General features: G+C 38.1%; 1 protein-coding gene across 3 annotated transcripts in view; it reads left to right on the forward strand.

Moving 5' to 3' along the window:
- Positions 1 to 26,778, forward strand: part of DST (dystonin) — a 4,096,730-nt gene that overhangs the window by 2,609,217 nt on the left and 1,460,735 nt on the right. The window contains exon 42 of one of the 3 annotated variants that reach the window (XM_044063350.1): positions 9,344 to 9,559. The exons of the other annotated variants lie outside the window; for them this stretch is intronic. Within the exon in view, the coding sequence (XP_043919285.1) occupies positions 9,344 to 9,559 (216 nt within the window). The remainder of the gene's footprint in view (positions 1 to 9,343; positions 9,560 to 26,778) is intronic. 3 annotated transcript variants of the gene reach the window in all.

Raw genomic sequence — 26,778 nt, forward strand, 5'->3', positions numbered from 1 at the left:
GTGATGTTTTTTATGCCCTGCTTCATTTCAGTCCAGATATTCATAGTTCTCTTTAGATGCACTTGCAGTCACCCCAGTTAATTAAAATCTTCTCACTGCTTTGAAGTACCTATCATAACAACATTTTCAACATATTTCTCATCCATGCCTACCCATCTGTTTTGTTGAACCTAGAATGCGTTTGCATTTTCTAGGCATACCTGCTTCTTGAGTTTCTTGGTTTATCATTTCCATATTACCAGAAGAGCTTCATTTGGCAGGATAATATTTACTGTGAAAGCAGGCTTTCACTTATCTTGTATTAGATAGATACCTTTTTAACTTTACTTTTCATAGACAGCCCACCAAGTCATCAGTGTGATTCAGCACTGGCAGTTAGAAGCCACCTTTATGGCCGTTTTCAGTCCTTTGTTTTCCCCATATTTTTGTTGGTGTTCATGCTGTCTCTGCATAATTTGTTATAAGTTTTCACCCGCTGAGTGAGTGGTTATTGTTATTTGCCATTTTTGTCATCCTGCACTCTTACAGTGCTTGGAATCTCCATTGCCCTCACTGGATATTTGAGTTTGGGGACTCTGTCATCCACAATATACCAAGACCTGAGAGTGAGCCACTGAGTTGCTTCAGTTTACTGAGGTGATGGAGAATCGCCATGTAACTAATCCGTTTCTGTCTTAGGTCAGCATGTTTTGACAGTGTCCTTAGTGACGATTCCCCAGAGCAGTTGCTGTTACACTTCCTGAACTACTTTTCTCCTCTTCTCACTTGCTTGTGAGATGCTTACAGCAATTTATGAAAGTTGAGCTGTGGAGGAATACGGGGTTTATTTCTTTGATTCTGTTTATATCTGTTCTTAGCAGGCATGGTGGAGTGAGTGCCGCCGGCAGCATTTTAGAGCCTTCCTTCTTGTTCCTGGAACTGTGCTCCTCATTTATTACTGATGACTCCTAGCTGCAGGGGTATAGCAGGATTTCTGGAAATGTACACCATCTTCCAGAAGGTCTCTCCCCCCACCTCAGACAGTGCCTTTGTCTGACAGTCTCTGGAATGATAAAGTTAAACCAGATAGATAGATAGATAAAAAATAAAACTACAAAAGTAGAATTAACCAATCAAGCATACTGAAAAGGGTCCAATTAACTAAATACATAACTTACTAAAGTACAGTATGTGTATATATATATATATATATATATATATATATATATATATATATATATATGTATATGTATATATATGGATAAACAAGAGCTTAAAGAAAAAGGTTAAATGAAATGTGACTAAAGAATAAAAGAAGTTAGTATAAGAGTAAACTAAACTAAAACTATATCAAGTAAACTAAGAAAAAAAAAACACTAGCAAGAGTAGGATTAACCTGAATTGGTAATGTTATTATCAAGTAAGAATAGCATGCATATGTTAATAACACTTATTTATTTATTCGTGTATTTGTCTTTTTTTGATAACTGAGTAAGTGGGCTGGTCACAAGACTCTTTTCAGCTGTGACCCAGGGCTAAAGGCTATTGTACAATGTACAGAATTACAAAAACAAAATTACACATAAGGTACAAAATTAACAAGCAGGATGAGAGGTTTGTATAATGGTTAAGGTATTTACCTCACAAACAATGTACAGGGTTTGATTCTCACATTTGAAAGGGAAATTGGCTAAGCTCGAAATGGCCCACAAGGCAGCTATCTTAGTACTTACCTATGAACAATAAACAAACAAATATATTACACACTCTTACAGATAAGATATACAGAAGTTACAAGGTTATGTACAATAAATTTTGATGAGAAATGCGACAAGATTAAAAGCCTGAGATTCAAAGTCAAGTGATTTCAGTGAGTGATGCTATGGAATGGTGTTACAAGCTAATGGTGCTCATACCTCTCAATTGTACAGATTTGTGCAGAATGTCCAGGTTTTTGCTTCATATTTTTGGCCTGTTTCTCATAAAATTGTGGATTTCTGACAATCATTGAGGTTTCAAGTCAGAAATAATACAGACATTTGAGATTCAGACTTTACACCCTTCAGAAAGTTCATGCTAATACAAAACCTGTTATTCTATCAACTTTCTAAGTTTGTAAGAACGCTCTTTGAAAATTGTCCCTATTTTTGTGCCTTTGTCCCCCCCGTATTATTTATGACTTGTCCAGATTTCTTGCTCTTAGAGGTTGAGATTTATGAAGGTACTGACTCAGTGGAAGGTATGTCTTAGGAACAGCGATTGTCTAGCCATTGTAACAGAAGCTAGAGCAGGAAGCTTGTTTTTAATAAAGTAGGCCAAGTTTTCCTGCTTTCTTATTTCAGTTGGCTGACTTCCCCTCTGCTTCTGATTACTGATGTACATGTTGCCTGTAAGGACTAACATTTGATATGCAGTACGTTCTGTACTCTTATCTTAAACTCTGAGTTAGTTGTCATTGCTTCCCCTCTATATGGGGAATTCCTTATGTATTGGAGATATATGAATGACTTTAACATATTGTTTTAATTCCTTTTTTTGTAAATAACCCATTTTAAACTCTCATGCTACAAGTGGTAATCCAAGCATTATAATGTATGTTTATATTACTTCATGTATACTATATTGTTTGTAAACATTTTTATGGTGCATGTAATACTTTGTGGAGCTTTTCTCCCCGGGCTTCTGCTGATAAAGGGCGCAAGCTCACTCAGACATTTCCAGTCAACAAATGTCAAATAAGTAAATAAATAAAATAAATAAGTTGGCAAATGGTTTTGTGTAGTGAGACCTAGTTTTCAGAGAGACCTTTCATCTATGCTTGTTTTGAGCCAGGGTCTACTGAGTGAATTACTGTCATCAAGATTATCTGTAAGGGTGCAGGGTGAATGTTTCTTGTGTAATGGTACATTTTCTTTTTATGAGTGGGCAATAGCACTGGCCGATTATTTTGAAAAAAAAAAAGAGCTTAGGAAGTCATGGTGATGTGTCCTGGCATCTGCAAACAGGGCAAACCTGCATATTTTATTTCTGTTCAACTGTAATTTGTGAGTTTTACAACTAGAGACAAATTATAATACAGGAAGTGTAAAAAATAAAATAAAACCTCTTCAGACCCTTTAGATCTCAATTACATGTGTTGCTAAATTTATGACATCAAAAACATAGCAATACACTGTCTTTGTTGAAAATAATCCAGCAGTAGAAAGTCTATTCAGACCCAACATAAAAATCCAATATACCAGATAGTTTTTTTCTTAAAACATGTTTGATCTATGTGAACAAAGAAAAACATTGCCGTTTTAAGTAAAACTTGTTTTATATTGCCAATTAGTAATCTAATTGACTAATTTATTTTAAGACTTTGCCTATATAAATGTTGTGCCTTATTGTGATTTGTATTGGTTTGACCATTTGTTCCAAATAAACCTGTTTGTTCGAGTTACCTGAAATTCTTTGGAAAACTATCTGGTATATTTTTTATGTTGGGTCTGAATAGACTTTCTACTGCTGGATTATTTTCGGTGCTTTTATTTGTTACATTTCTTCTATTATTACTATTTTTATCCACTGATGTAAATCTGGAACTCCTGTACAACCCACAGAATCCTCCAAGCCTGCATAAACAGCAGCGTTTTGAATGTACTTTTGATCTGCAGTCAGCAACTAACAATGAGGACATTTACAAATTGAACTCAGAACTCAATATATTGGAAATTGAATTAGAGGATTATTCCGGGCTCAGAGTCTTAAAGATGCCCACCATCCTGAGTTACTGAGACGTTGGCAGTTATTAAATATAGAGGTGATTCATGCCTGAAGAACAGACTTTGAGTGATTCTATAATGAAAAGACAAACTGAATTGTATAGTAAGTTTAATGAACATTTAGTAGATTCAAAGTTAGATGGATAATGTGATGTTATTTGACGCCAATACTTCCAATCAAGATAATAGCAGCAATTTAATATCTGATAACAATGTAAATAACAAAACTTCCACTGAAGCTTCCTCTACAATTATGCTAAATAATGATGATAGTAGAGTTGAACAAAATGAACAGACCAGTAACTTACTGGTGAGTGAAACTACTGTTCCTATACAGGACACTACTATTAGACATGCAGCTATGAGTAATACAGGTGGTAAATCAAACACAGGTAGTTCATCACACCCTTTCCCAATAGCAGAAAATTTTCAAGAATAATATCACAGATATAATTTTGACAACAAAGTCTTAGTAATGATAATACTTTTAAGAAACCCAGCCTCATGATACCCAATTTACATCCCACCATAGAAGTCTTCGGCAAAATGGTAAACAAATTACAAGTAAGAAATATAACTTAAACCATAAACAAAGACAGTCTTTAAATGGTTTGATACATGATAAGAACATCTCTATAAGACCATTTTGATAAGACAGACTATGATAACAGAATGTTGAATATGTTAGCTGATGCTAAATATTACCAGTTGTTAATATATGATGAAATGGGTATAATGGACTATCAAGACTGAAAATATATCCTATTACTTGGAGAAAATGTTGAAACCCCATGTTTATAAGAATGACATCATTTTAAAAGATTCCAAAGAGTTTCTATTGAACAATGCAAAAGATCTTTATTTAGTCACCATGGATGTAAAAGCATTATTTACTAACATACCCAATGACTTAGGTTTATTGTACATTCAAAAGTATTTGAGCTTGCATACAAATCTAACACCAGTAAAAATTGATTTTCTATGCACACTGTTGGAAATGGTATTGGAAAGTAATGTTTTCCTATTCAATCAACAATAGAGGAAGATGAATTACTTAACTTAGATTTTTATAAAGAACATATAATATTTTATAAACGTTTTGTTGACTATTTGTTTTTTCTATGGCAAGGTGATATACATGATTTATTGATATTCGAACAACAAGTAAATAATCTCACTTCTTTCTTAAAATTCACTATGAATTATTCAGCCACAGATATATCCTATTTAGATGTTAATATTTGGCAAATGAAAGATGGCAGTTTTAATGTGCTGAAAGGGCAAGGCATAAGAATGTAATTTCAACAAGAGTTAAATGATTTAGAAGAAAAGCTTATAGATAGAAAATACAGTTTAGTAGAAATTAATGATGCATTTAATGATGTCATAGGTATGAGATATACTTCTGCATGTCCAATATTTTCAGATAATGGTATATCCAAGTATAGATCCAACAATACCACAACTAATAGCAATGAAGGAAATCTTAGGTTTATTTTGCAATTTACAAAAGACATAGGACCAGTAAGAAATGTCATTTACAAGTATTGGGATATTCTTAAATTAGATCCAGAAATTTCCCAACATTTGACAGCAATTTACATCAAATGTTATGTTGCACTAGTCACTTTACAAATAATAACCCCTCAGATATTAATGGGGTAAAACCATGTAATAAATGCAATTTTTGTACATATATATATAACATGAATATTTTTGTACACCCAGTAACAGGAGAACTTTTTCATCTATAAAAGTACATGCCACCTGCGAAACCAAACATGTAGTTTATATTGCTAGGTGCACAGCATGTCTATCGATTCAATCAGAAATTAATGCTCTATCTAAACATGTCTTACATACAAATCCTGCCCACACCTTTCAGTTTTCGGTTCTGCAAGTAGTTCAAACTAACATTAGAGGTGGAGATATCAGAAATGTTACTGAGTCATTGGAAACAGAATGGATAATTAAAACCAGATATTAAAAAACAGAAGATGTAAGAAATAACTGGCTCAACCTCTGGTTTTTTGTCTTCTGTTTCCCTTATATATATATATGGAAATATAAAATATACATACACATATATACTGCTGTAACATGAACAACAAGACGTTCTTATGCATTAATTGATATATATATACATTTATTTTAGTCTTATTCTTGTTCCTATTCCATTTTTATCATTTTTTATCATTTCTTATTTATGCTATGGAATAGAAATAGTCAAGTTCTAGTAAGAAAAAATTTCTTAAAACATGTTTGATCTATGTGAACAAAGAAAAACATTGCCGTTTTAAGTAAAACTTGTTTTATATTGCTAATTAGTAATCTAATTGACTAATTTATTTTAAGACTTTGCCTATATAAATGTTGTGCCTTATTGTGATTTGTATTGGTTTGAAAAAGCTTGTAAGCGAAAGCGCTCACCATTTGTTCCAAATAAACCTGTTTGTTCGTTACTTGGAGTTACCTGAAATTCTTTGGAAAACTATCTGGTATATTGGATTTTTATGTTGGGTCTGAATAGACTTTCTACTGCTGGATTATTTTCAACAAAGACAGTGTATTGCTATGTTTTTGATGTCCGGAGGGACGTACCATAAATTTAGCAACACATGTAATTGAGATCTAAAGGGTCTGAAGAGACGCGTTTAGAAATTTTGTCCTGACGCAGTGGCTTTCAGCGGTTTTATTTTATTTTTTACATACTCTGTTTGCTACTTACGCTGAAGCACTGTATTCTCCGTGGGTGCTTTTATTTGTTACATTTCTTCTATAATACAGGAAGACCATACTCTTCTTTGGGGGTAAGGACATTTTTGACAATGGCAGAATGGGCTGAGGGTGTGAGAAAGTGTGAAATCTGTATCCATTACGTTAAGTTACTTAAGGGTTTTGTTGATATTATTAGTATGCCTTGTGAGGGACAGAGTGGAATCTAAAGTGATTCCAAGATGTCTTTGCTCAGTCACATTAAGAAGGGTGTCACTGTGGTCTTTGATCACAACTAAGGTAAGGTTTTTCAGCTTGTGACTTGAAGTGAAAACCATGAAGCTTGTGTTTTACAATTTATATTTGAGGTATTGAACATTATTGCTCAATTGTTGGAGAAGCAGGTCATCTCCGTAGATAAATTAAGATTACTGAGGTCATGAGAATGGTTGCATGGGCGCCGGAACCATAGACCGAGGGGGAGCCCCCTCCACTTTTACAGTTGCAAGCATACCTCCCAACCATATCTTCATTCCCAATTTTGTTTTTACATTTTTTTTCTGTCGCGCTTTTGAGCTGACGTCATCATGTGTGCGAGGATGTCAGCTCCAGCTGGCTGTTTGAATGAACGGCTGCGAGCACGGAAAGTTTGGGAACGAAACAGAATGGAGTTGGCTGCCACTTGCTTGCGAAGGTATTGTTGGGTTGGAGTGTATGAACAGAGTCTTCTTTCTAACTGGTGCCTGAGCTTTTTCCGAACGGAGGTATTTCTGCTGCTTGTGAAGGTATTGTCAGAGTGTACGAATGGAGGTATATGCAGAAATATTTTCAAACTTCCTTTGTAAAGCCCTTTCTGGGGTCTCACAAGTCATAGAAGTCAAGCTTACATGCTTGTAATTTCAAGATTCTTCCTATTTCTTTTTTTAAAAGGTAGTATCACCTGTGCCTTCCTTTGTAGTAGGAACTACTCCATACCTTAATGACTCTTTAGGTAAGTAAAACAAGGGTCATTTATGACATCTGTTAACTCTTGAAAGTAATTAATCTGGCACGTAAGCCTTATATCACAGTTTTAGCTCTTTCTGAGTTTTCAGTTCACCCATTAATTTATCAGTTCTTATTCAGGCCTCAGACGCTTACTGTCCTAATTTTGGTAATCTCCATTAATCCCCCCCTGCAGTAAATAGCCCTAAAATTACTATGTCCCACATTTGGCTGCACTTTTTAGATTAATTTAGCAACTCCCTCACCCCAAATGACAAACACATTCCAAGTGCCTTTTTAGCTGCATGCTTCATCACACAATGAACTTCTTGGCTATTTGTGCTACACAGATGTGTGACATCATGCCCATCCAAGTAAGGAAGACTTGAGCATTTTCTATGTTACTCAGGGCTTCTATTGTCTTTTCTGGATTTATTAGTGTCATGTCTTAGCAGAAGCTGTAGGAATCAGTTTTCCTTAAAGTAGTAGCATTAGTCAATGCTTTTGTTCTTCCAGGCATTAATTCTTTTCATCTGTGTATAAGAAATATTTGGTTTCTACTTGTCATATTTTGTGTTGTTTATTTTGGCAGTTATTTCTTATGTACTGCAGCAATGAATATAGAAAAAAAATAATTAACAAAAGGAACAAAAAACAACAATGTTATGTCTTAAAATGGACAGAAAATAAGGCTAACAGAATGGCTAATTCTTAAACTTGTAGTATATCTGTAGCATATAGACATTATCAGAGTGACTGAAATTCTAAAAACACCCCATCATTGAAGAGTGTACTGACTAAAAGCAGATTTGCCTTCTTCAGCCTCACTATAACCTTGAACCAGTTATTAAGTACAAGTCCCACTTCAGCATGTACTCTAGACATTTTAACAAGGTATTTCTGCTTTCTGAACTTGAGGTGTGTGTGTGTATGTGTGCGTGTGTGTGTGTGTGTGTGTGTGTGTGTGTGTGTGCGCGCGTGTGCGCGCGTGTGTGTCTGCCATGCCTGCTGATTTTGTGCCTATGTTGTGGTAGTAAATAGTTTTAAAAAATTGCCCTTTTTAGATCACTAAGTGCCCCTCTCACCCTCCACCCCCCACAGTCTTCAACAGCTTCCGACGCCTCTGAATGGTTGTTAATGAAAAGGGAACATAGGAGAGGGACACGAGCAGAACCTTGTGTTATAGCCTTAGGTCAGGTGGTGGTTTCTCAGAGAGAGTTGTTATAAAACACCTGGAAGGATTTACCATTTTAGTTTATTACTGCCAAAGTTCAGTTTGCTAAGCTATTTCAAAGGCTGTTGTCATATGAATGAAAAGGCCACCTGTAAGTAGACTGTCATGTAAGGTACTGAAAATAAGGTCAGTACCAGTGGGAGGTGTTATCATGGCGCTGAATAGGTTACAAATACCTTGCTGTTCATTACATAGAAGTCATTATTTATTAATATAATCAAAAAACTGTTAGTAAATTATTTTTCTAACATTGTTGTAAGTGGACACAAGGTAGCAATTGGTCTACAGTCTCTGCACGCTTTAGGTTTTAAAACTTCAGGAAGGGGAATGCATGTATGAAATCTGTCAGAGAGAAGAGATAAGTTAAAAATATATCTGTAAGTGGCTTTCTAATGGATGCAGATCTTTTGAGTATAATCAGTTCAGTTATTGTCATGGTTTTGTATTTGGAATATTGGAAAAAACTAGAGAACCTAACAAAATCCCAGAATCTCAAGATTATTTTAGTAGCTGTGTATTTATTGTTAAAACGTGAGTACATCCAAGGAGATGTTAAATGCCTTGTGTTCTCTTAATGTTTCCATTCTTTACTAACATGTATTCTTTTTTTTGATGAATTACTGAAACATATTTTTCAAATGACAGTTTTTTTTTTTTATTATTATAGTCATTTGATGCAGGGCTGTCTAAGTTTGCCAATATTTTGGCAAAAGATCTGAAGGATTCTGATGATTTTTTAAAGACACAAAGGAAAGACATTCCTGAATCCTTGTCCGCTGAACTGGAAATGAGCTGCGGGCACCTACAGAAGTCCTTATCTATGGTTAATGATATATCAACAAGAAGAGCAAAAGACATAGTTTGTGCTGTGGATGCAGAAATGGTAAGTTGATTTTTTTCTTTCCTTGTTTCCCCAGTTTTTGCTGGACCATGATAAGATATTTATGAACTTTCTGTGATTTTTCTCGAATTTTATCACTTTAGAAACCTTGTGTTGTGGGCATATAATGTTTGTTATTAGTTATTCCAATAGTCTGTTCATGTCTAACAATTATAAGGTAGATAGTGCAGAACACTAAGGTTCTTAACTGTTAATAAGCTGCTTCTTGTAGTCCAAGGTTTGATTCTCACAGCCTCCATTTGTTACCTGTGGGACTTAAACCAAGTCACTTAACCAGACAGGGCTCCTGGACTGAGTCTGGAAAAGGTCCGTGTGGTTCACTGCTCCTCCTTGTATGACATATGTACAAATAAGTAAATGATCATTCATTCATTTTTTTAATAACCCCGTTGTCATGTTCTGCCTATCCCAGCACACAGGAGGCATAAGATGTAAAGTCATTCCTGAACAGGGTGCCAGTCTGTCACAGGACAAGAACATACATTCTTGTGCACATCGACACACATACACACACACACACACACACACACACATACACCGATGGGCTCATCAGTTTAGCTGTTTCATGTCTTTGTGTTTGGAACATGGGCTACAGTAGTGTAGCTAGGGTGGGGTGAGAGTGGCAACTGCCCTGGGTGCAAATTGATGCAAGAGTGCAGTCAGATGATCCCAATCTCTGTTTAATGCAATACCAGATTTTAAAAGCTGGTATTGCATTTCTGATCAAATCTGGGTGTTATAGCACTCGGTGTGTCATCTGAACCGTAGCAAACACTTGCTAAATTGTAGAAAGCAGTTTGCTACAGTTTAAAATCAATTTAATGTAAAATTAAAACTGCCATACTCAGTGCGTACAAGGTATAAAATGTTGTAACTGTTTTCTGCAGTTTAAAAGAAGAAACGGGGCCTAAATGTCATGCATCTGGCCAGCTGTTTGGTGTGACAATAAAAGGAGCATCAATTTATTTATTTATTTTTTTGCTGTTCAGTGGAAGATCTGAGGATCTAACTGTAATAGGCTTTTTTCCCCTCTTAACTTGAACAGTCGAGGGGGTGGGCCACTGGTTTATAGTATCATATTACCAGCCAAGGGCGCTGGTTGAATTAGCTATGCATTTGATGGGATAAAACTGGAGACCCCAGAAAAAAAACAAAAAACACATGGACACAGGGAGGAAGGACATGCAGATACAACACAAAAGGCCAATAATTTTTGTTTATTTATTCTTACAGCTATCAAGCAATTCTTAGTACTTTGCCTGTAGAGACTGAACTTATGTTCACTTGTTATTCATATGCACATATGAATAACCAAGAGGAAAATGGAGACAAGTTAGTTATTGCATACATGATTTTACAGCTGCTCATCTGTTAAGCACATTTCCATTTGTTAAATCCAGACAAACTTCTGCATCCAAAGCCAGTGAGTTCTGAACAACTCATATACTGAAAATGTATGGGAGGATGACATAATGGTTAAGGTGCTTACCTTAAAGACATAAGGTGCAGGGTTTGATTCTCACATGGGGTAACTGGCTAGGCTTCAAATAGCCCAAAAGAGCAGTTAGCCTAGTACTAATCTAATCAATACTCTGCTGTTATATTATCAGTTCTCAAATATTTTACCACCACACATGTTCTTCTGTGCTTACTTATCCCTTTTATCTTCTGCTGACATCTGTTTTTGTTGCTAACCCACCCATCCCTTGAGTCCTTTTCACTTTCATTTGCAGGTATGAACTATGTACAGTGTAATCAATTCCTTCATTAACACCCCTTCCCTGTCCAGAATAGGTTGGTCTCAGTGGTGATAGTGCTTTAAGCTCTACAGTTACAAGACAGACATCTGTGATGGGAGGTTAACAGTCCACTGAATAGTGATCTACTAAGGTTTTTTTTTTTCTGTGCCACATTTATGCACCTCAAGTGTGCAGAATACAGTGAGAAAATTGAGGCAACATCATACTTCTATATGCATCTTTAATGGTGATTTGCAAAATAATAAGTTAAGGAAACAAGCTGCTAATGAGCTGTATGATTTCTATTATTTTCATGTGATTCTTTCTTTCTTGCTTTCTTTATTTATTTACTTTTGTTAACCAACATAGTCTGACCATGCAAAAGTCCCTTATCACTGTTTACGGTAGTGTATATTTGATCCGCAGTGGTGCAGCAGTAGCATTGTTGTCTCACAGCAAGAGGTTCTCCCATTCGATTCTCGGCTGGAGTGCGGGGAGTGCCTTCTGCGTGGAGTCTGCATGTCCTCCCTGCGGTTTGGTGGGCGTTCGAAAGTCATGCGCAAATGGGAATGCCTTTGCTGAAGGTTGAACATCGAGCTGGCACCTTGGCGTTTGTGAAAATCTACTCCCAATCATTAGCGGACCGGAGTTCTGCTGTGGTGACCCCTAACCGGGAAAAGCCGAAAGACAACAACAACTGTAGTGTATATTTGCACATATAAGAAATCTGACAAAAAGAGTAAAGTCAACAGAAAATGATTTTTCTGTTAAAGAATAGAGACTTTTAAGATAACCAAAGTTAAGAACATGATACGCATTACAGGTTAGTGTGGAGGTTCTGAAGAGATGGGGTGTTGTTTGGTAGGGATCAGATGTTGTAGCACATTTATCTACAAAACTCAGTGGATATTCACATCCCAACCCCACCCCCTGCCCAGAAAACCAGAGTGAAAAACTTCTCTAAAGCAAATTTCACACAACTCAAAACCTAGGTGGAATCCTTCAAAGCCTCCGGGCCTGTGGAAAATACGGCCCAGACCACAGAATCCTTTATAAACGCATTCTATGAACACCTTCAGGAATGCATGGATCATGCAATCCCAAATAAAACCAAGACCCAATCCTCCAAAGGCAGACGTCCTGTCTGGTGGACCCCAGCCATAAACAAACTATACAATAGAAGGAGGAAGCTACTACATGATAGAGCAAAATCCCAAAAGGGAAGGCATCTCTGATCAGTATTAGCAAAAAACTACAGGCACTCATAAAATCGTCTAAGGCCAGCTTCGAAAGAAAAATTGCACAGGACACTAAGGATAATCACAAGGCTTTCTTTAGTTATGTTAGGAACCTGGGTGGGAATTCCCAGATATGCTCAGAATTAGTCCAAAATGACAAAAATACACGAACCCACAGACATTGTCAACATCCTAGCTGACAGGTTCAGCGCAAACTTCCCCCTCCCACCAAAAGGGCAAATATCTGTCCCAGCAGAGTGCTGCCCCCCTGACATCTCAGATGCTCAGGTAAGAGCCGCCCTCTCCAAAGCAAAAAACACAGCATCAATGGGACCAGACGGTGTCCCGGGCTGTGTCCTACATGAACTCCAAGAAGAGCTAAACCCAAACATAAAACTACTGTTCAATCTCAGCCTTACTACAGGATATGTACCCAAAGAATGGCATACAGCAACAGTGGTCCCTCTCCACAAAGGTGGTGCCTCAACGGATCCTGGAAACTATCGCCCCATAAGCCTGACTAGCTTGGTCTGCACAGCTATGGAAAGGATCATCATGGACCTCATAAATAAAGATATTGGGGACCTGCAGACACTGGATCCTACCCAGTTTGGCTTTGTTAAGGGCAGATCCTGCCTCTTAAACCTGGTCAATTTCTTTGAAACAGTCACCAAGGCCATTGACGAGGGGAAGGTGGTCCACACAGCCTACCTGGACCTCACAAAAGCCTTCAATACAATACCACACTTGGGCTCAAGGACAGAACCCACATGGTTAGAATTGCTGGAGCCATGTCAGACTCCAAACCAGTTACAAGTGGCATCCCACAAGGCTCAGTCCTGGGACCTCTCTTGTTCGGTATATATTTCTCGGAGGGACAGGCCAACACGGAAGGACTGTGGCTGACCAAGTTCGCAGATGACTGCATACTGGGCACCATAATCAACTCTCCAGCCGACACAAGCATCCTCCAAAAGGGCCTCATAGAAACAGACAACTGGTGCCAGAGCCATGGCCTCAAGCTAAATGCCAAAAAGTGTATAGTCATCTCCTTTGGCAAAAACAAAGTGTCCACAAATTACCACATAGGTGGTAATCCATTAAGTACAGAAGAAGTAATTAGGGAGCTGGGGACCCAAGTTGACAGCAATCTCTCATTTGACAACCACATGGCCAAAGTGGTTAGAAAAACATTTTATATAGCCCACCTAATCATGAAGGGATTCACATCTAGATCAGGGGAGGTCATCGTGCCTCTTTACTCATCCCTCATCATGCCCATAATTGAGTACAATGCCCCTTTTGGGATGTACCTTACCAGACACCTGCAGCAACTGGAAAGACCCCAAAAGTACCTCACCAAGAGGATCAAAGGGCTCAAACAAATGCCATATGCTGCCCAGTTAAAGAAACTCCAGCTCTACCCAGTGGCATACCGCCTGCTCAGAGGCGATCTGTGCCTGACGTATAAAGCCATGTCCAACCCGGAATTAATGGACATGCTGCACCTCAGAAAATTCAAATCCCATCGAGCTACACGCTCAAGAGACTTGAACCTCAGCACTGAAATAAATAGGACATGCTGGAGGGACATATTCATAACCCAGAGGCTGCCTTCACTCTGGAATAAAATCCCAGTCCAGGTTAGGCAGAGTCCCTCATTGACTCTCTTCAAGAGGAATCTTGATGAGTGGATGGGAGATCGTAGGTTTACCCCGGGTATCACTTCTGTGTCACTGTTAGACAGAGGCACAGTATACTAACCTCGAAAAAGGGCTTAGCAAAATTAATTTAAAATAGGTGACGAAAGCCAAACACACTCTGGCTAGGCTTATAAATGCCCTAGGGCAGATAGCCTAGTATGAACCTATGAACCAATGAAAACAATCTCCTCCCAGCAAGAAATGGGAAGGATGCAAACTTAAGGAGCTTGAAGAGTGGGGATTCTAGCAGGAGGTCAGGTGTCAGCTGATCAATGAGGTATTTGACTTTTCTTAGCACTGAACAATAGTGCTCTCTGTGGGGAATTGAGGCTATAAAGCTCAGATTTTGTTTGCGGTGGTTCAAGCGAGATTAAGCTGTTTTTGGATGCAGAGAAGATTATTGGAAGGATGTATTCAAGGTGGGATTTCTGGGGAAAAATGAGAGACTGTCCATGGCAAGTACAGTCATTTCCGAGATTTGTTTTTAGCTAGATTAACATGGTAGGAACAGACTTTCCAAGATGGCTGCACAATGAGCAGTGGCTTAATTTCAGCTCTCCCAGTATGAAAACAGAAGCTCAGAAAAGAGAGCCAGTGAGTTTGGCTTTTGGGGTAAATTTCAGTTACTGGCTAGTAAGTACACAGCGTGGTTGCCAGCAAAGAAGAAAGAAGAAGTGAAAGAAAATCAACTACAAAAGGTAAGGAGAAAACACTGGTTGGGAAGAATCCTGCAACTGGACAGCAAAAAGCAGTTCAAGCTCTAGCTTTAGTGCAAGACATGACTTCAGTAATCTAGAGGAAAAATAAGTCAATATGTTCAGAGTTGATTAAAATAAATGAAACACCTAAGGAGTACATCAGCTCAAATAACAAAGAGGCTAGAAAAATGGAAGAAATTTTAAACATATATTCAGAAGAGCTGATAAAACCACAAAAATCAGAAGCTGAAGTGAAGAAAAGGCTGTCTGAGCATGAGACTGCTCAAGAAGAGATGTTCAAAAAATGGTACAACTAGAGGGCAGAGCACATAGGAAAAAAACTTAAGATTTTCTACTGTACCACAGAAACTGGAAGGAACAGACTGTACTAATTTTAGGGAAGCAAAAATAAGCAACTGGGCTGGTATTCCACAGCAGGAATTATTAATTGAAAGGGCAGATTGTGTGTATGCTCCAAGCATGGCAATGAGAAAACAGCCAAAACCTCTGATAGTAAAGATGCAATCCTAGCAGCACTAAGAGTTGATAGTGACAAAATAGTGGCAGAAGGATAAAGTACAAAATAGTTGGAGATAATGGAGTGTTTATAGAAAATGATTATTTACTGTACACCAAGCAGAAGAGGAGTACACTTATTCCAGCAATTAGGGAATGTCAAAAGGCAGTTGTGAGATTCAAGCTCCTGTATCCATATATCTTCAGAATATTTTATTCCTGAATGACCAAATTCATTTTTGTTGCAGAACATGCTAAGGAGGAAAATGCAAAATATTGTCCAACTAAAAGTGACCTATCAAACAGAAAGGGACCATTTCTTATTCTTCTGATAATAAAGCTGATAGAGAAACTTTGGCAGTGAACCTTTCCCAGTGTTCCAAATGAAAATGCTTGAGAGACAGAAGAAAGCACATACATTCACTTGAAGAACCAGAAGTACATTGGAAAGGAATCAGAGACTGGAGATGGGAAATGGTGGTCAACAGAAAGAAAATCAGTAACTTGGAAATTAATGAATAAATGTAGGATTATAAAGTAAAACTCACACATGAAATATGGCTGAACAAAAAAATGGGAATATTGAACTTTTTTGGCTTTGTTAAACTTGTAGGGCACTCCAAAGCATATGTCTTACTTGATGTCATTTATGTTTGCAAGAACACTCAGGAGAGGGGGAAGAGGAAGGGAGGGAAGGCGGTAACTTTAAATAAAACAGTTTTGTTCTTAATGATTTTTTTGTAAAACATGACAAATATTGTATGTTATATGGTAAAACGTTTTCAGTTATTTTATGTGCTATAAGGATACTAAAGTTAATAGCTGCTCCTTTTTTCTTTTTCTTATATCTTCTTGTTTAATTTCAAGAAATGTAGACATTGCAATGTAAATAGACAAGAAAGCTTGGGAAAAAGTATGTTTAAAGTAATGGGCTGTAATCTTGAGTTGATGAGGTAAGGGATGGGCTGTAAAAGTACACAGATCATATTAGTAAAACTGGTATGATTTTTCATACATTTGTATAGGAGAATGACCAGATCAAGGATCTTGTCTTGATCTAACAACAAAGTTTTTAGTGAAAGCAAGTAAATAAACAAACAGCGCTTAATGTAAGCAGAAGCATAGGCTGTACCATGCATCTTAACATAGATAACCTTAATTATAGATCAGTTAAAGCCTGTGTGTGTAGCTGTCAGTCTGTGACCATTGTTCCTAGTAGGAGGGTTCACCTTTATTATTTGAAGATATACATACTTTTGTGTGTTTTTATTAAACTAATAGGTGATAGGAGTGTTGCTGGTGTGTGTTTGTTTTTGTTTGAGGGTTTTCATTAAAATAAAAAGTCTTGTAAGATGTGACATAGGTTAAAGTGGATATGACAACAAACAACTATATAAAAGATCGTCTTGCCAAACATTAGTGTATGCATGTAATGCAAAAGGTGAAAGTACACATTTAAAAAAAAAGCTGTTACATAACAGGTTGGAATAATAACTTCTTATCATAATGGCAAAACTTTCCGTATTTATGTTTGAATGTGAATGGTCTTACAGGTATATACAAAGAAAAGGGTGGTGAACTATAATAAGAAATGTAGAGTATAAATAGCTATGCTACAGGAGATACATTTGGAATGAAGTGAGCATGTGGTTTTGATAAAGAAAGGATTTAAGATGGCTATTCAGTGGAATATGTGGTACAAAGGAAAGCGGGACACTTATATTAACTGCTAGAGGAGCTCCATTAGTGATAGAAAAGGAAAAATATAATAATGGTAGATTTGTGGTAAGGGGCTACTGGCAAGTTTTTATATTTCACCTAAAATTGCTACAATGTAGATTAAGAAAATTCTGGGAGAAATAATCCACTTTCGGCATGGAATATTTCTTATACGTGTGGACTGGAATTTGATTTCCAACAGCGAGGATGTATCTCGGGGCCTATAAGAGAAAATATAACCAAACAGTAAAATATTGAAGACATTTATGAAAGTATTTTGTATGGAAAATGTGAATTCAGTAGCAGGAGCCTGGAGAGAATTTATGTGTTATTCCCCAATGTACAAAAACTGGGCTAGGCTAGACAGAAGTTATATTTCACAGGAAAATGTGCATTTAATTCAAAGTTTTGATATGCATCCAATAACTATTTCAGATCATGTGCCGATAGTAACTAAAATAAAAACTCAGGGTAATGAAATAAAAACGAGACATGGGCACTTCCCCATCAATTTGTTAAACAGAGAGGAATTTAAGGAATGGGTTGTGGAAATTATTTGGGAGTTAGGGAAGATTGAAATTTCTTCAGAAAATTTAGCTAGGGAGTGGCATAAAATGAAAGTGGAGTTTACAAATAGGTTACAAATAAAAGAAAAAGAGATATGATTAAGAAGTACAAGAATTATTTAGAGGGACTGACAATGGTTAAAAGTATTGCAGAATAAGGGGAATCTCAAAGGACAAAAACAGGCACAACTGCAAAGTACTAAAGAGAAAATAAGGGGCTACTTATATAATATACATGAGTTTTGAAAGATTTCTGTTAAGCAACTGTTTTTTGATAATACCCCAGAGAACAAAAGCTTTTAGCAGAACAACTCAAACAATAGAAACTAGTAAGTATTGTTGCCAAGCTTAGGGAGCCTATAACAAGGAACATAGCCAGAGGTCCTGTAGAGGTATTAGAAATGTTTTGGAAAATTTATAAAATCTTTATAAAGCAGAGAAATGTGGAAATCAAGAAAATATACAAATGGAAATATTTATGGAAGAATTAATTATGCTAAAGTTAGAGGTAGATTTGGCTCAATTATTAACATTTAGGATAGGAAGAGATGAGATAAAAATGGTGATGTATAACCAATCTACCAAAATGTCTCCAGGAGTAGGTGGTATTCCTCTAGATGTTTGGAAGCTAAGTTGATAGATATGGGCCAAGGTGGTTTTGTGGAAAGGAGGCAAAGATTTGATGACATTGATATAAGAATGATAATCCACTGGGAAGCAGAATGCAATAAATCACCACTATTATTTTTTAAACACCTTTATTGAATTATCACTTGTGACATAGGCACATTTACATTTATATAAAAGTAATCAAACTGTGTGAACAAGTTAAAATTAACAAACGTTATGTTTCATTGCTATATGTCAACCTAAGCAACATTACATAAATTATTAATTTGCTTCCCCTTTTTAAAACAAGAAACATCTTTATTAACTCATCATTTATGACATAAGCAAGCATACATTTATATAAACGAAGACAAACCACACTGACACAGTCCTAGCTGTAAGCATTTTACATCACAAACCATACTGACACACTCCTAGCTGCAAACATTATACATCACTTATAATCTACCCAATCATTTTCAGTCAAACATTACATAGCTCATTTAAGTCCTGCCTTCTCTTAAACCTCATTCCTCTCCTGTACGTATTGCTCCCACAATTCCCATTTTTTCTTGTGTAGTTTGCTCCTACCATTTTCTAAAGATCTCAGTTGTAGTTGTTTTATCTCTGTTAGTATATTTACTACTTCTAGTATAGTTGGTTTAGATTTTGGTTTCCATTTTCTGGCAATTGCTTTTTTGGCTGCCACCATACTTAGAGACAGCAAGACCTTACCATATCTAGGCAGTTTCAAGGTCATTAAAATCATCTTCCTCATCATACCAATCTACCCACCCAGCATCTCTGACAGTGCATCCCGCAGAGAATCCCTGAAGCTGCCAAGTCACTGCACTCTCAGAAAATATGTTCCCAGTTACCTCTTTCTTCCCCGTCACATCGGCATTTGCTATCTACCTGATGAAAATTTTTCTGGAGTCTGCTTGGGGTATAAAAATATCTATGTAAACATTTCCAAGCAAAAATCCTAAATCTTCTGCATTTTGTTGCATATTTAGGAGACATACATATATCCTCCCATTAATGCCAGGGTGTTACGGCGGTAGCATTGTTACCTCACAACAAGAGGTTCTCCCGTTCGATTCTCGGCTGGGCTTGCGAGTGCCTTCTGTGTGGAGTCTGCATGTCCTCCCTGAGGTTGGGTAGCGTTTGAAAGACATGCATGCGTAAATGGACGTGCCTTCATTGAAGGTTGGGCATCGAGCTGGCACCTCAGCATTTCGTAAAAATCTACTGCCAATCATTAGCGGACCGGAGTTCCGCTGTGATGACCCCTTACTGGGAAAAAGTTGAGAGACAAACAACAACATATATCCTCCCATTGTTTCTTTGTGAATTGCTTATCCAGTCTCTCTGCCCAATCCCCTTTATCCTCCTCTGACTGATTCTTAAAGTTATCATGCAATATTTATATGGTCTACTAATTATTCCTTTTTTAATGGCAGTTTCTGCTCTAGATTCTACTAAAAGTTTACCAATGCTAGTCTTTTGTTTAGAACCCCCTGTTTATTTCTCTTAGTCTATCTTGATAGGAAGGCAATCTCTAACCTGCAGTCCAAGTACATTCTAAGCATCTTCCCATTCCATCATCGTCCCCTCTCTAGTTATTTGCTCCCAATACCTTGGTTCCTTTGCCAGTTTTTGCCATTAAATTCCGGCCCCCTCTTGCCTATTGTCTATATCCCTAATTGCAGTCATCCCTGTTGGCATAATCTCCTTTCTCCATTCCCATGTTTAGTTCTTAAAATACTTTCTGCTTCTTTTATGGATGTAGTATTCTGTATGATTATTGTTATTCTTCTTAAAGGCCTGCATCCAAAATCCCAGCCTCTCCTTCTTTCTTGAGCTTCCCCTGTGTTTCAGCAACATCCCTTTCCACTTTGAATTATAGTTTTCTGCTTGTGCTATGTATTGAAGCCCTAACTGTGTAGTTCTGAAATACCCCTTCAAATTGGGTAATCCACATCTGCCCTGCTCTACTGGAAGAGTCAGCTTATCCCACTTGACTCTTACTGTCTTCCCCTCCCAAATAAAGTCTTTCAGCTTTTTATTAATTGCTGTCCATAACTTCTTCTCTGGCTGATAAAGATATGTCCGACCAGTGTTAAGACTAAAGGGACTAAAACAGTTTTGACAACCTGTGTATCTTACTGTCCTATCCATATAACAAAGCTTCCATTTTTCAGTTTTTATATTATCTTTTGTTTAGTCTTTTCACAGATATCCTTAGCTGTAGCTGCCACACCAGAATAATTTTTAATCCATATTCCTAAATACTTCCTTTTATCATGCCCCTATAAGTAAGGATATTGCTGAACTAATTTCTTTGTGGGTACATAGTTTACTGCTATTGTCTTTGTTTTAGCTTCATTAATTTTGTATCCTGAAAAGATCTGAAACTGTCTCAAAATGTTCTACAACACTGTAATGTCTCTTTCTGGTTTTATCAGGTATAAAATAATAGTATCTGCAAATAGAGCCAGATTTGCTTGACTACCATAGCAATTGTATCCTTAAATTTCTGAGTCCCTTATTTTTTCTGTCAGTTTTTCTAAATATAATTCAAATAACAAAGGGGAAAGTGTACACCCTGCCTGGTTCCTTTACCAAGCAGAAATTATCAGAAATGATTCCAGCCACTTTAATTTTCATCTCCAAACCCTCATATATCCTCCTAATCAACCTTATATTTTTTTTAGGAAATGCAAATGCTTCCATTGCCCTGCTCATAAAGTCCCAGATTACTCTGTCAAATGCTTCCTCTGCATCAAGACCCATCAACAACAATATTGTTTTCTTACATTCTGCTTCTCTCTGGATCATCAATGTTCTGTTAATGTTGTCAAATGCTTGCCTCCCCTCCACAAAATCACATTATAGAACGACCCCCCCATTAATATTCCAAAACATGCACACTGATTGGTCAGCATGCACATTGTAAATCAGAGTTATAGTAATGGAAAAAGGTCCGGTCGCCCGGACTTTTTCCATTAGTATAACTCTTTTTTTACAGCAACGGAGAACGCAAGATCTCCGTTGCTTTTTACACACTGTCTCGCTATGTTAAACGAGTTTAACATAGCAAGACAGCTTTAAAAAAAGTAATGGAGATCTTCCTATCTCCGTTGCTTTTTTTAAAGGTGTCTCGCTATGTTAAAAGGGGTTTAACATAGCGAGACAGCTTTAAAAAAAGCAACAGAGATTCTCCATTGCTTTTTAAAAGCTGTCTCGCTATGTTAAGCTCCTTTAACATAGCGAGACATGTTGTAAAAAGCAACGGAGATCTTGCTTTCTCTTTGCTTTTTTCAAAACTGTCTCACTTTGTTAAATGGGTTTAACATAGCGAGACAGGTTTAAAACAAAGCAACGGATATTCTCCGTTGCTTTTTTTAAAGCTGACTCGCTATGTTAAACTCCTTTAACATAGCGTGACACTTTGTAAAAAGCAACGGAGATCTTGCTTTCTCTTTGTTTTTTTCAAAACTGTCTTGCTATATTAAATGGGTTTAACATAGCGAGACAGCTTAAAAAAAAAGCAATGGAGATTCTCCGTTGCTTTTTTTAAAGCTGTCTCGCTATGTTAAACTCCTTTAACATAGCGAAACAGTTTGTAAAAACCAACGGAAATCTTGCTTTCTCCGTTGCTTCCGCCCACAGCTCTGATGTACTGTGTAAGCATAAGCATGTGCAGTACATCAGAACTGCCGCATAATACCAGACAGCTGCGGAAGGGCAGCAAGGAGACATTATACAATGCCATTATTTAAGAAAAGTAATTATTTTTTTTCTTAAATAATGTCATTGTATAATAGCAATAACCCACTTCTGGATGTGGGTAATGCTGGATTTACTCACGATTGTCTTTGTTTGGCCTCTCGGGCTTTGCCCTCATGACCAAACCACACCATCCGTGGGTAAATCCAGCATTGCCCACACCCAGGCGTGGGTTATTGCTATATTAATCCATATCTATCAATTTTGTTATTACTTTTGTCATTCTTTTAGCTGTTATAGACATAGACACTTTATAATCACAATTTAGTATTGAAATGGGCCTGCATGAAGTTGGGTCCAATGGATCTTTACCCTCTTTAGGCATTATAGCTATCACTGCTTTCTTCTAGGATGTTGGCACTTCTCCGCCTCTTAAAATACTGTTAAACAAAACCTTCCAGATCTTTATCAGTCTTTCCCTCCTGGCTGCCAAACTTCCACAGGAATACAATCTATTCCTGAGGACTTTTCTGTAGATTGGTTATACATCCCAATTTTTATCTCATCTCCTCCTATCCTAACCATTAGTAATTGAGCCTCATCTACCTCTAACCCTGGCATATTTAATTCTTCTATACATACCTCCATTTGTATCTTTTCTTGATTTCCATATGTCTCTGTTTTATACAGACTTTCATAGACTTTCTGAAATATTTATAATACCTCTACAGGATCTCTTGTTACCTTCCTTGTTATAGGCTTCATAAGCTTGCCAACAGCCCTTTCTACTTTCTGTTGCCTGAGTTGTTGTGCTAAAAGTTTTTGTGCTGCAGAGTTATTATCAAAAAACAGTTGTTTAATAACAGTCTTTCTAAACTCGTGCATATTATTGAGGTAAGCCCTTATTTTCTAATCATCATTCTGCAGTTGATCCTCTTTTTGTTCTGAGACTTCCCCCTATTCTGCAATACTTTAACACTTGTCAGTCCCTCTAAAGTAATTCTTTTTGCTTTTGAACCATGGATCCCTTTCCTTTATTTCCACCCTATTTTTAAACTCTACCTTAATTTTATCCCATTCATTAGCTATATTTTCAAAATAAATTTCTATCTTCTCTAAAAGCTCCTGAATAATCTCCACTATCCATTCCTTAAATTCCTCTCTTTTCAAGAAGCTACCACTATTATTGGTTTGGTCTTGATGCAGAGAAAGCATTCAGCAGTTTAAGATGGGGTTTTATGAGTAGGGCAATGGAAACATTTGCATTCCCTGACACAATAATAATGTTAATTAGGAGGATGGATGAGGGATCATCGGTGAAAATTAAAGTATGTGTGGGGGGTCCTCTCTGTTAAGTCCCACTCACTAATCTGAGCAAGAAGAAGGTTACTTTTAGCTGCCTGTCGGGTGCCAGGATCCGCCACATAACACAAGCACTCAGGTCACTCCAGAACAAGTACAAATACAACTCTGTCATTGTCCATGTTGGTGTGAATGACCTGAGCTGTACCTCCCTGGACTACACTAAAAGAGACATGTTAGAGCTCTCTGATCATGTAACCCAAGCCGGTATGACTCTGACCCTGAGTAGCATCCTGCCCTCACCAAGAATGATACCATGGTATAAAGAAAAAAAATATCAATTTCAACTACTGGCTAAGCTTCTGGTGCCAAGGCATTCTGTAACTATGTCAAGAATCTAAATGGCAATGCTCAGATCTGCTCTGAGCTAAAACAGAATGGCATTAAATATACTGATCCCAAGGATATTGTCAATATCCTGGCAGATTGATTCAGTGCCAACTTCACCCCCCTCTCACCCCCTAAATGGCCCATCTCAATACCGGAAGATCGCCAACTTCCAGTAATAACGGCCACACAGGTAAAAAACGCACTCTCTAAAGCTAAGAATACAGCATCCATGGGACCAGATGACATCCTGGGCTGTGTACTACATGAACTATAATATGAACTGGCACCTCACCTAAGTGTCATGTTTAATCATAGCCTCACCTCAGGTTTCATGCCCACTGAGTGGCGCAGAGCTACAGTTATCCCACTCCACAAGGGGGGATCCACCTTGGATCCAGGAAACTACCACCCCATCAGTCTGACAAGCCTTATCTGCAAGGCCATGGAGCGTATTATCATGGAACTTATAAACAAAGACATTGGCAACCTTCAAACACTGGACCCCACCCAATTTGGATTCGTGAAGGGCCGATCTTGTCTCCGGAACCTGATTGACTTCTTTGAATCAGTCTCCAGAGCCATGGACAAGGGTAAGGTGGTCCACACAGCCTTGCCAAGGCCTTTGACACCATCCCCAACTCTGGAATCATAGATAAACTTACTAAGCTGGGCATTAATCTCTACGTCACCCAATGGGTTGCTAACTGGCTTACTGATAGAACCCACACTGTAAAAGTAGCCGACTCCAAATCCAGCTCCAGACAAGTGACAAATGGAGCACCTCAGGGTTCAGTCCTGGGACCGCTCTTGTTTGGCATCTACTTCTCTAAAGTACAGGCCAACACTAAGGGACTCTGGATAACAAAGTTCGCAGATGACTGCAAACTGGGAGCCATTATTGAATCCCCAAATGATGTGGATACTCTACAAAAGGGCCTTACAGAAATAGATGCTTGGTGCCAGAGCCATGGGCTCAAGCTCAATGCCAAGAAATGTATAGTTATCCCGTTTGGGAAAAAACATGTATCCATGAATTACCATATAGGTGGCAGTACACTAAACACCGAAAGTGTGATAAGAGACTTAGGGACACAGGTGGACCGTGGTCTCACCTTTGATAACCACATCGCCACAACAGTCAGGAAATCCTTCTATGTGGCACACCTCATCACTAAGGGCTTTTCAGCCAGGAAAAAGGAGGTCATTGTCCCACTGTACTCATCCCTCATTAGACCCATTATAGAATACAACGCCCCGTTTGGTATGTACCTCTCAAGACATCTGCAACAACTGGAAAGGCTGCAGAAATACCTCACTAAAAGAATCACAGGCCTAAAGCAGATGCCCTATGCTGACTGCCTTAAAAACTCCAGCTATACTCTGTTGCATATCGTCTACTCAGAGGCGATCTCTGCTTAACATAAAAGGCCATGTCAGACCCAGAGCTGTTGGACATGCTATACTTAAAGAAATCCCAATCCCTCAGAGCCACATGCTCCAGGCAGCTAAACCTTGTCATCACAATAAACAAAACATGCTGGAGGGATAGGTTCCTGACCCAGAGACTCCCCAGAATCTGGAATAGATTGCCCATACATGTCAAGCAGATTGCCTCTTTGGTCCTCTTCAAAAGGAACCTTGACGATTGGATGGGAGAAAGGAAATTCACCCCGGGGATCACGTCAGTCGCCCTGCTAGACAGGGGTCCAGGGAAGTAAATAGTGTGGGAAAAAATAGCCAGGGAATTGTTCTGGCTAGGCTTGTATAGGCCCTAGGGCTGATGGCCTAGTACCAACCTATGAATTCAAAGGGGATCCAGTGTCTGTCAACCTGGGATGACATGCTCGACAAGCCAACCTGCTTCACTAGAGACTGCTTGCACCTGTTACCCTTAGGCTTTCGAATATTGGCCAAGGCTCTTGACACCCCCATAGTGCTTTTTTAGGCAAGGCTCAAAAGACAAACCCACCCCCGTAAATAGCACAAGTAACAAAAAACTGAGGGTAATGCTACTCAATGCCAGAAGTCTATACCTCAAAATACATGCACTCGAGGCACTCCTCAGTATGGAGAAAATTAATATATGTGCAGTAACAAAAACCTGGTTTAAGGCTCCAGAGAGCACCCCAGCACTACCAGGCTACAACTCATATCATACATTTCGGCCACAAGACCCGGAAAGAAATACAAAATGCAGGGGCGTATCCGTATTCATCAAGGATACCCACACCTACAGGTTAGTGGCACAGCATGATGCTTCAGAGATCATTCACGTGCAACTAACAACGGGCAGAACTGCAATTGAAATTGTAGCTTGCTACAGATCACCCACCATGTCCCAGGACCCCCATTCCGCATTTCTGGAAACACTACCAAACACCCTGATATTGGGCAATTTCAATTACCCAAACATTAACTGGGAGAACTACTCAAGTACTAACTCCCTTACCCAAAATTTCCTAGAATTTATAAACTCAAATGCCCTGGATCAACTGGTCAACACCCCCACCAGAGGTGACAACATATTGGACTTGCTCATTACCAACATGGGTGACCAGTGTTCCACACCGGAGGTCAACCCCTCACTGGTTAGATCTGACCATAAACTAATCACTCTGGATATGCACATTCCTCCAACACCCCCGGTCAAAGAAGCCACCGGGAAAAACTTTTCAAAAGCAAACTTCAAGTTACTTAAGACCGAGGTGGAAAGTTTCAAATCCCCCATGCTAAAGGATAACACTGCCCACGCTGCAAAATCCTTTACTAATGCACTCTACGGGCACTTACAAGAATACATGGATTGTGCTATCCTAAGCAAAACCAAGACTCACTCCTCCAAGAAAAGGAAACCAGTCTGGTGGACCCCTGCCATAAACAAGCTATACAATAGAAGGAGGAAACTAGTACAGAAAAGAGTAATATCCCAAGAAGGGAAGACATCCCTGATCAGTATCAGCAAGAAATTAAGTTCCCTCATAAAATCATC

The sequence above is a fragment of the Protopterus annectens genome, chromosome 2.part1, assembly GCF_019279795.1.
Source record: "Protopterus annectens isolate FY-2018-M chromosome 2.part1, PAN1.0, whole genome shotgun sequence".
In the NCBI taxonomy this organism is placed as follows: domain Eukaryota; kingdom Metazoa; phylum Chordata; order Ceratodontiformes; family Protopteridae; genus Protopterus; species Protopterus annectens.